At 55.0% G+C, this 10,866-nt stretch overlaps 1 protein-coding gene across 2 annotated transcripts in view; it reads right to left on the bottom strand.

Annotated features, from left to right (window-relative positions):
* Positions 1-6,326: 6,326 nt before the first annotated feature.
* NCKIPSD (NCK interacting protein with SH3 domain) overlaps positions 6,327-10,866 on the bottom strand; it is a 10,968-nt gene continuing 6,428 nt past the window's right edge. For both annotated transcript variants that reach the window (XM_021686935.2, XM_021686934.2), the window contains exons 9-13: positions 10,640-10,720; positions 10,389-10,517; positions 10,201-10,293; positions 9,901-10,073; positions 6,327-7,386 (exon numbers count right to left, since the gene is read on the bottom strand). In XM_021686935.2, the coding sequence (XP_021542610.1) occupies positions 7,183-7,386; positions 9,901-10,073; positions 10,201-10,293; positions 10,389-10,517; positions 10,640-10,720 (680 nt within the window). In that variant the 3' untranslated portion in view covers positions 6,327-7,182. The remainder of the gene's footprint in view (positions 7,387-9,900; positions 10,074-10,200; positions 10,294-10,388; positions 10,518-10,639; positions 10,721-10,866) is intronic.

The following is a 10,866-nucleotide window of genomic DNA, read 5'->3' as shown; positions in this document are numbered from 1 at the left end:
CCCCTTGAAGGGACTAGCGGAAGCTCAACCCTCCTCCCACGATTCAATACAGTTCTCCCAGCACTGAGCAACTCCGGGCGCCAATCGGTCCCAGCTGGCCAATGGGCAGACACTGCGGAATGGACGTCACAGAAGTCGACACGGGGTTGGGGGAGAACTATTGGCACAATGGGAGGCTCCGCCCCCGACGGCGGACTCATTGTCTGAGGGGAGGGTTCTGTGGCTTCCAGGATGGCCGGGAGAGAGAATCCTGTTGGCTTTCTACGGTCCCGCCGGCAAAGGCAGCAGCGGCAACGCCCTGCAGCGTCATGTGTGAAGGGCGCGGACGTCCCAGGACCGAGGAGGGGTTTAGAGCTGGATCCCAGAACGCTCCAAGGGGCGCGGATCCTGCTAGGAACTAACGGAAAACTCCTGGCTAAGGCCTCCGGCCCACTCCGACGGTACCTATGACATCACCATCAACCAATCAGACGGCACGTTCTTTGGCCCCTTGACTTCTTCGCTTCCGGGAGGTGGGGTTCCCGTGGGCTCCACTTCCCGAGCACCCTCTCTACGTACTGAGAGCCGGCCGGTGGGCTCCAAAATCTGAGGACCCCCTAAGGTCGGAGCTTCGCGCCGGGTGTGCAGTCTGGGTTCTGCTGGGCGTGAGGGTGGAGCATCTGCTGCACCGCTGAAGGCGGAACTCGGTTGGATGAGGGCCCAGCCGGTGTAGGGGCTGGAGGAGCGAGGTCGGGGACGAGGTTTTGGTTGCACGTTCGCCCTCCGGGTCCACAAATCTAGCGAGTGCAGGGCGCAAGACTTTACACCAACAAAGGAGGGAGGCAGGCGGAACGCTAGGGGGAAGGGTGCTAGGGTCCCGGAGGAAGTGCCTCAGCCAACTTAGCGATCTGGGACGGCTTCCCGCTGGAGAAAATGCCTGAGCAGAGCCTCGAATAACCAAAAGGAAGCCTGCAGCTGCGAGGGAAGGAGGAGCCATCCTAGGTCATGGAGGCTGAGTGGGCAAATGTGCAGAGGCGTAAAGGAACCACCGGCCGAGGGAAATCAAGCTCTGCTGGCTTCACTAGGGCTAGCAGTGGCTTCAGCGGATCCTCCTATGGAGAGCAAGACCTAGACGATGCCCCTGACTGCCGTGGCTATCCGTGTCGCTCCCTGCTGTTCCTGCCTCCACTGCTGTCATCTCTGGCTGTTGTGCTGTGGAGGCCTCCCACTCCGCATGTGCGCTCACCTCTATGCCCCAACCCACCAGTGGCAGCTTCTAATGTGTCGTGTAAAGACGGAAACCAAGTTTTGGTGACAGTTTCTCCCTTCAACTCCAGACCTGCCCCTACCTCCTAGGAACATAGCAAGATCCCTACGAGTCATCCTCTGTCTTCTTTTCAGCTCTAAGCTAGAGGGTCCACCCAGGGCTCAGAAACCTGGGTTTGAGGCTACTGTGGGATAAATGGAGAGCAGTCCAGGAGACCAGAGGGCAAAGCCTTGGTGGAAACTGCTCTCTAGGACATCTTAGTTGTCCTCTCGCTTCCTGCCTTTTCCTTCTACCCTGTGTTTGCCCCCTCTTTCCTCCCAGTCAGGTACCTTGCTGGAAGAGCAAGCCAGAAGACCTGGCCAACCCATCCAGCTAATTATCCAAGAGTTCTTTGATCTTATTGAGATCTCCAATCCATCATTCCTCACTTCCTCAGTTCCTTACCTTTACCATTAGCCTTATAGAATCCAGTGTTATAACAACTCATCTGCCCTGCTTTTCTTAGACAAACATGGCTAAAATCTAACCCCACTTAAAATAGGCTATTTGTGTATTCCTCACTTCTGGAGCAGCAGAACATTACTAGAGAAAAACATTTTACATTCATGACCACAAGTCTCAAATAAAGTATGAGGATTGGAAAGGAAAAAATAAAACTTATGCACAGGCAATAGGATTGTGTATGTAAAAAATTTAAAAGAGCCTATAGATAAGTTATTAGAGTAAGCTTAGCAAAGTTCTTGAACAGAAGGTCAATATATAAAAATCAGTTGGAGGGCACCTGGCTGGCTCAGTTGATGGAGCATGCAACTCTTGGTCTTGAGGTTGTGAGTTTGAGCCCCATGTTGGGTGTAGAGATTACTTAAAATCTTTAAAATAAATAAAAATAAAAATCGGTTGTAATTTCTATGTCAGCAACGGTTAGAAAATACAAATTTTAAAAATATGCCATTTACAAGAGCATCAAGTAACAAAATGCCAGGAATAAAGCTAATGAAAGTTATGCAATGACTTTTATACACACACACACAAACATTATTGAAAGAAATAAAGACATAAATGGAGTGAAAAGCTATGTTCAAAGATTGGAAGATTCAATATTGTAAAGATGCCATTTCTTCTAAAATTGACTTCGACATATGGATTCAATGCAATTCCAATAAAATCCCAGTAAGGTTTGTGTGTGTGTGTGTGTGTGTGTGTGTAAACTGATAAACTAGGTTCTAAAATGAGGGCCAGATATGCACCCCAATGTTCACAGCAGCAATGTCCGCAATAGCCAAACTGTGGAAAGAGCCGAGATGCCCTTCAACAGATGAATGGATAAAGAAGATGTGGTCCATATATACAATGGAATATTACTCAGCCATCAGAAAAGATGAATACCCAACTTTTACATCAACATGGATGGGACTGGAGGAGATTATGCTAAGTGAAACAAGTCAAGCAGAGAAAGTCAATTATCATATGGTTTCACTTATTTGTGGAACATAAGGAATAGCATGGAGGACACTAGGAGAAGGAAGGGAAAAATGAGGGGGGCGGAATTGGAGGGAGAGATGAACCATGAGAGACTATGGACTCTGAGAAACAAACAGGGTTTTAGAGGGGAGGGGGGAGGGGGATTGGTTAGCCTGGTGATGGGTATTAAGGAGGGCACGTACTGCATGGAGCACTGGGTGTTATACGAAAACAATGGATCGTGGATCACCACATCAAAAACTAATGATGTATTGTATGGTGACTAACATAATAAAATTTTTGAAAAAAATAAAATGAGGGCCAGGAATATCGAAGACAGTCTTGAAAACCAAAGTAGGAGGACAGCTTCCTCTGCTATAGAAACCAAGACTATGGTGCCAGAGCAGGAATAGACTGCTGGAACATAATCCAGACACAGGCCTAAAGATGTGTGGAGACTTGAATTTTGACGAGGGTGGCTCTTAAGAGGCAACATGAGGAAAAGATGGGTTTTTCAAAAAATGGTGCGGACTCAGATATGGGTGTAGATGAAGTTAAATGAGAACCCTACTTCATACTACCCATGTAATCAATTCCAGATAGTTTTGATATCTGAATAGGAAAGAGAACACAGCTTTTAGAAGACAACACAGAAGCTCTTCATACTTTAAGCAAAGATTTTTATTAACAGGATACAAAATGCACTAACCACAAAGTCCTGAAAAAATGGATTACGTTACAACTAAGAACATCTTTTCATCAAAAGACAACATTAAGGATGGGAGAAGATACTGCAAGATAGACAACCCAAGGACTCATATGCCACATACATACCACAAATCAACAAAAGATAGACAACCCAGCAAATGAATGGGCAAGAGATTTGAACAGGTGCTTCACAAACGATCCAAATAGCCAGTAAACTAGTGAAAAGGTGCTCAACCTCTCTAGCCATCAGGGAAATGCAAACTTAAAATACTGCTATGGCAAACCGGAATGACTGAAAAAAAAAAAAAAGCTGACAATATCGTTTTGGGAAAGAGAAGGAGGAGCTGGAAATCAACATGACTGGAGGGAGCACACATTGGTACAGCTACTTGGCAAAACTATTTGGAGCGTGGGCTTTCGACCCTGTAGTTCCACTCGTGAGAATATACCCCCAATATAATGCACGTGTGCCACAAGACGACCTGGGTAACAATGTCCCTGACGGCACCGTTCATAATAGACAAGAACTGGAAACTGAGAGGTCGTCAGCAGTGAGTAAATGAGGGTATATCCCACACAACTTTGGGGGTGAACAAACTGCAACCACATACTAGGACATAGACAAATCTCAGAAACTTAATGGTGAAATGAAGAAGCCAGACACAAGTTTATACTGTATGGTTCTGTTTATGTCAAGTTCAAACACAGGCAAAACTTAACTGTAATTCCCTCTAGGAGAATTACAGTTAATTCCCCTAGAGGGAATTACAGTTCCCCCTCGTGTGCCCCCTGATGAAGAGGGGGCACACGAGTGGGCTTTGGGGACTGGCGATATTCTATTTCTTGACTCGGGTGGTGGTTCTATCAGCATTCTCTCACAATTCGCTCAGCTGGGGCGCCTGGGTGGCTCAGTCATTAAGCGTCTGCCTTCGGCTCAGGTCATGATCGCAGGGTCCTGGGATCGAGCCCCGCATCGGGCTCCCTGCTCTGTGGGAAGCCTGCTTCTCCCTCTCCCACTGCCCCCTGCTTGTGTTCCCTCTCTCACTGTGTCTCTGTCAAATACAATCTTTAAAAAAAAATTTTTTTTTGCTCAGCTATACTCTCTGTATACCGTACTTTTCACGGTTGTTATTCTCCCATAAAAACAAGAGGAAAAAAAGATTGTTTTCACCTACTTGAAGCCTCTGTATCTTTCGGGGACCAAGCAGGCATGTGATCTTCACCCACCACCTTACTCTGGAGTTGCCAGATGCGTGGGTAGCCTGTGGTCCCTGGTGCTCGTCCCACAAGCGATTAGGTGCCAGCACCTTTACGTACCCGCTTCTACCCCAGAGCTCATCCCAACCCCCATCCCTCATTGCCCCTCAGAATCTTTTTTTCCCCCTCGCCGCCCCCCCTTACGCTCCCATTTGAGTGGCCTAGTTGTCTGTCTCTGCCTTCTTGCCTCACCGTATCCCACATTTACCATTCTTCCAAGCAGCCAAATGGGTGTTCTTGCAAACATCGATCCCTCACTGACGAATTCTCTGGCTCATCATCATTTCCCCTTATGGTTGTAATTCTGTGTTCTGAGAGCACCACCAAGATGTTTGCTGAGGGGGTCTCAGAATTCTGGATCCTCTCAGAGCACATTTGCTGCCACAGGCCAGTACTTAGCTCAGTCAACAGGGGCTCTTGCGTCCCTTACAAACACACGCCAGGGCCCCTTGGACAACTGTGCACAAACTGGCCGGGGCTTCTGCTCCCCCTGCCACGGGGTTATACTTCGCTCACCATGGGTACCAGCACTGGGACAGACGGCCCAGCACAGCCCTGCCCTTCCAGCGTGCGTGTGCGTCACGATAAACAACAGAGCAAAGCACGGAGGCTGCCGAATGGTCCTGCCTCGGCTTCCTCAGGGACCTGCGCTTTTCACAGAATTCCACTAGCTGAGGAGCGTCATGGTTCTCTGCTTTCAGCTCTCCAGTGAGGAAGGAGTCGTGACTCGAAAGCCATGTCATTGACTCTGGATGTGAATGGAAAGGCAGAACGCCCCGGGGTGAAGAGGAGTGACCAGGTTGTGCCCCACAGTTCTACTGGGGGAGGGCATTCTGTCAGCCCATCTTCAGGTCCAGCAGGGGAGCCTGTGTGCCTAACCCGAGAATCAAGAGTTAAGGAAGTACATCTCCCCATCAGCCTCCTGGGCTTTGCTTCCGTGAGTTCCGTCAAACGTTCTTGCTCAGCTTCCCAAGGACCTGTGTGTCCGGGGGACTCCCCCCACCCCCGCCCTGGCCTCTTTTGTGTTTCTTGCTGCATTATGGTCCTGTTGGAAAAAGAGCAAAACAGCCCTTGGCCTTCAGCACCCCAGTGAGAAAGGAAAAGTCGTGACTGGACATCACGGTGTCAGTAATTTTGGATGTGCAGATGTGTTGTGAAGGATTGTCCTGGGTGAAAAACAGAGGGGACTAATGAAAACTACTTCTGACTGGGGTCTGCCTGTGGGCTCTGGACCCTCCCCCATTTATGGCACGAGCCTTCGTTAACTTGGGAGCCCGCAAGGAAAATGAAGCTTTTCCCAGATGGTCCCCGACTGTCCGCCAACAGGAGTGCAAACTGAACCCCACGCCTGTTGAGATACTTTTTGCCCTACTGTAATGTAGGGTAAAATCTCTGAGGCTGCAAAATGAGGGGATCTTGTTGGACCCACTGACAAACGAGGAAGGCGACCAAGCGGGGCAGGGCCTGCACGTGCAGGGAGGCAGGGGCTGCGGTGGGGCCCGCTTCACTGGAGAACAGCTACGAAGGGTAGGGTTTCAACACGGGAGAAGTGAGGTCTGCAAGGGCAGTCACCTGCCAACAGGCGGCGGGGCACTCACTGGCTTAGCTGTGGCCCGGGAGAAATGGGAACTCGGGGAGAGAGGCTGGAACAGGGCTCAAGGGACCTTGATGGACAGGCCTGTTAGGGACCATCCCCTCCTCACTCTGGAGAGGTCAGAGCAAGCAAGCGACAAGGTCCTGAGGCCCCAGCACCCCTGCCCATCCTCTCCCACCCCAACCCAGGATCAGGTGGGGTTGCTGATCACACAGCCCGTTTCCGGATGCCTGTGATTTATTTCCGAAGGTGAGCTACAGCACACAGGAAAATACACATGGCTTTTCAGTCTGTTTTTACGGAGAAAATAGACTCTGTCATTGGCTTTCTCAGTGCCATCACCCTATTCTGTGGCGCTCCAGAATAGATGGCCCGTCTCTAAGATTCTGTGCTCGAAGCAGCTGCTTGGCAAAGACCTCTGGGGGTGGGAGCAAGGGAAAGCGACCCCCAGGGGGGGGGGGGGGGGGACATGAGCAGCACTCACTGCGAAGCTAAGGCAAAGAACAGAGCTGGTGGGTGGCGCCTACCCTGACCCCAACGACATGGCTTGCTGAGGCCCAGGACCCAGACTAGGCAGGACAGGGATGGGGGGCTCTGGCCCAGCCTGGAGCAGCAGCAGGACTCTGAGTGTGCATCTGATCTGAGGGGAGGGGGCATGCTGAAGAGGCAGCCTACCGGGAGATGGAGGGGCTTCAGCTCACACAGGCCCTCTGCCCCAGCGGAGCTCCCAGAGCGTGGTCCCCAATCCTGCACTTGGCCCCTCGCATCGGCTCTACTTCTGGGGAGGGGGGAGCCCTGCTCAGGTCCCTTCCACCACCACCTCCCCCACCCCGTCTGTGCAAAACATTCTGAGGGCCACGCCTCCGCGTCCCCTGCACCCCAACCAGGGCTGCAGGGAAGGGAGGGAAGGGAGGCGCTAGCTGGGGTCCTCGCCCAGCACGGGGAATTCCTTGCACATCTCTCGGACAATCATGCGGTCCATCTGGCCCTGCGGTGAGGCCTCCTCTTCGTTCAGGATGCGCCGCAGGGTGGCCTGCAGGTCGGGGAGCCGGTGGCGGTGCTGCAGGTAGGGCGTGGAGCGGATCACTGCGCGCATCAGGGACAGGTACTCCACGCGCAGCTGTGGGAGGAGCGGCTGAGCTCAGGGACCCCGGCGAGGCGCTCCCACTGCCGCCCGACAGGAACAGGCCGCCATGTGCGCCCCCGGGCCGTGGGCCAGCTCACGGCACTGAAGATCAGGGCTGCAGCCCCAGCACCCACCTGTGCCTGGCCCAGAGCTGGCCGTCGAGAGCCGCTGAGTAAGTGAAATGAATGGATCGTCCCAGACACAGGCAGTCCCAGAACGGGGCCAGCCCACGGGATGGCTCGGAGACGTGGCCAGGGGAAGCGGCCAGGTCCTGCCCGTCTTTACCGCTGGGCCCTCACGGGGCCGCTGTCCGGTCAGAGGCCCCCTGCCTCCTCTCACCCTGGAAGATCTCACTCACACTCACAGCTTCAGGTAATGACCCACACTCACACCTCTGGCCTAGACCTCACCAGGGAGCTCCAGATGAGAGTTTCAACTGCCCACTTCTTATCTCCCATGTGCCTCAAAAGACCTCCGCAACACGTGTGCACCATCAAATTCATGACCTTCCCCATCTTCCCCAAACTGAAGGCTTTCTCAGGTTTTTTTTTTCTTACTAAAGAGCTCAGCCGTCCATCTAAACACACAGGCCAGAAACACATGTGTCCTCTCTGATACCCACCCCTAGACCCTGGCCACCATCCTACCTTCCACACATGCCCTCAGTCCAGCGCCAACATCCCCCACCCCAGCACCTTTAGGTTGAAAAAGCTTTAACAGCCCCTCGAATTTGACACCCCAGCTGTTCCTTTTTCCTCATTGAGATACCCAATCCACGGACCCGACCCCAGCACTTTCCCTCTGTCTGCCCCCCTCACCATCCCTGTCACCATCCCTCCCCTCCCTCTCTACCTGTACTTCGAGGAGTCAATACCTTCTTCAGGCAGTGTCACCCTGTGACCCCCAACCCTGGTCAGACCGCAGCGCCTGCAAATCAGCGCCCAGCGTCTAAGCAGTGGGCAGCCCCAAGGCCGCACGCAGGCCCGAACTTCCTTCCCTACCACAAACCTCAGATGGACGTACACCACTGCCCTGGACTCCCGCCTCTTTCCTCTGCTACATTCATGCACCCTTAAGGATCACTGCCCACCTCCTTCTGCCGGTTTTCCAGATCCAAAGTGCCTGGACAGCCAGCCTCGTGCTTTGTGGAGAAAACAAGCGATCTTTCGGAAAGCTCTTGTTCTCCCCTCCCAGCACCTGCATCTCACCTGTCCAAGCCAGAATGAGCTGCCCTGGCTCCCATTTGGGGGGGGCGTCCCCCCACAGGCCTAGGCTCCCCCCACTGCCCGATCTACCTCACTCCAGCACTGGCCCACTCTCCTGGACACGTCAGCCATTTCTTGATGTTTACTGGATCATTCCCTCTGGCCCAGAGACCGGCACCAGCATCTTCTACCTTTAAAACCCTTCCTGACCCCCACATCTCCCTCCAGGCCCCCCCCCCACTCTTCTGCTCCCTTCATAGAAAGACTCACAGCAGTTGTCTCCATTTACGGCTTCCAATGTCCCCCTCACTCCGCTCCAAGTTCAAATTCTCTCTTGCACGTTCTATTCGGACCCTCTTCCCTCCACTCTGCAGATACTGCTTGTCAGTCACCTCTGGCCTCTGGGGGGCAATTTCAACGGCCAATTCGCAGCCTCTGTCCTACTCAGGCTCCTAACTGTGGAAACAGCTCATCTCCACCTCCTCCAAACCCCGCTTTGGGCTCCTGCTCTCTGGGTTTTCTCCTGGGTTCCTCCCTACCTGTCCCCACTGTGCCCTGAGCCGAGGCCTGAGCTTCCCTCTGACCTGTCCACCTCACGCCCTCGGCGGTGGCAGCGAAGCAGGCTTCCCCGTCACACGTGTGCATGGGCAACTCCACGCTGTCTCTCTCCAGTCCCAACTCAGCTCCACTGCTCCCCGATGGGCTCCGTACCTGGACGACTAGCGGCTATCTTCTCAGTCTTGACACATCAGAACACAACCCTATCTTCTGCCTCCTCCCCCTGCTTCCCCGCCTCAGCAATCACTCTTCATCCACCTGGTTGCCTGACAGAAGTCCAGGGCAAACCCCGGGACTCACCGCCAATACACGCAAACCTGACCTCACCGCCCACGGCCATGGCCTCTCACCGCCCACCCGGGCCGCCGTGATGGCTGCGGCTGCTTCCTTGCAGGCCTCCCACCTCCCCTGGGCTCTCATGTAGTCTGCACTCCATTTGGGGTGTCAGTCAGGCCACATCCCCTCCTCTCCCGCTGCAGCCTCTGAGGCCTTGTGGAAATGCCACCTCCTCCTGACTGACCGCCCGGCTTCCTCCACCCCAGCTCTGTCCAGGCAGCCTGGCCCACATCGGCTCACCAGGGCTCCTGTGGGTCAGGGCACACCTGCCATGGTTTCTGAGCGGCCCCCACACCGGCCTGGCTGCAGCTGCACCCTGCCCCCAGTCTCCATTCAGTGGCCTGTCTCCCCTGCATTTTGTTGCAGCTTTTGCACAGCTCCCACCCCCGCCGCAGCCACGTCCGGGCACCTTGTCTCCGGGTGACAGGTCCGCGATGTGGCGCACAGTGATGTCGATGAGCGCCATCATGTCTGTGTGGTAGAAGATCGCGGCGGTGGCTGGGCTGGCGAACACGTCCTGCAGGAACTTGAGGATGGAGTGCGGCGGCTGCGGCTCGTGTTTGAAGATGCGCACGGGGTCGTCTAGGAGGCAGGGGGAGGAGGGGTCAGGGCGGTGGTTGTGGGGGGCCCTGGGGCACTGCAGAGAGTGTCGGGGGCCACGGAGCCAAACGACAGGGCAGTGGCATCACACAGGTTCCCAGGCCCTCACCCCCTCTGTTCAGAAGCAACAGCAGCTTCTCGGAGAAGATCTTGACGTTGGAGTGTTTGCTCAGGGCGCTCATGACGACGTTCTGGTCAGGGGCTGAGGACGGACACGGGTGTAGACCAGCGCACGGGCACCAAGCGGGGAGCACCCCCTCGCTGGTCTGCCCCGCTCCCGCCGGGCCCCACTCCCACCTGGCAGGTGCAGGTTGAGCGCTAGAAGCAGGTTCATGCACAGATCCGGCAGCTGCTCTGTGGTGTCCAGGGGCAGCCCGTCCTCCACGATGCTCAGCAGGAACTGGGCGAAGGGCGTGCCCAGGTGCTCTGGGAGGGGGGCGCACAGGACCTGAGGCCTCCCCGCCTCTGCGCCCTCCCCACGCAGCCCCCTGGGTCCCCGTCACCCCGGGCGGTGGGTCCCCAGGCCCTCGGGCTCCCGGCGCGCTCACCGTAGTGTGCGTAGGGCACTGCCTCCCCCATGGAGAAGACCATGGCCAGGATGAGGGCTGAGTAGCAGAGCTTCTGGTGATCTGGAGGGCAAGGCAGGCGGTGAGAGCTCCGGCGGGTGGTGGGAACGCCCCCCCCCCCCCCCCCCCCCCGGAGCACGCGCGCCCCCCCCCCCCCCCCCCCCCCCCCCCCCCCGCCCACCCTGTCCGCCCCGCCCGCCCCCCGCCAA

Source organism: Neomonachus schauinslandi, chromosome 1, assembly GCF_002201575.2.
Source record: "Neomonachus schauinslandi chromosome 1, ASM220157v2, whole genome shotgun sequence".
Classification (NCBI taxonomy): Eukaryota; Metazoa; Chordata; class Mammalia; order Carnivora; family Phocidae; genus Neomonachus; species Neomonachus schauinslandi.
Note: the sequence above shows the minus strand (reverse complement) of the source record. Positions and strands in the feature narration are given on the sequence as shown.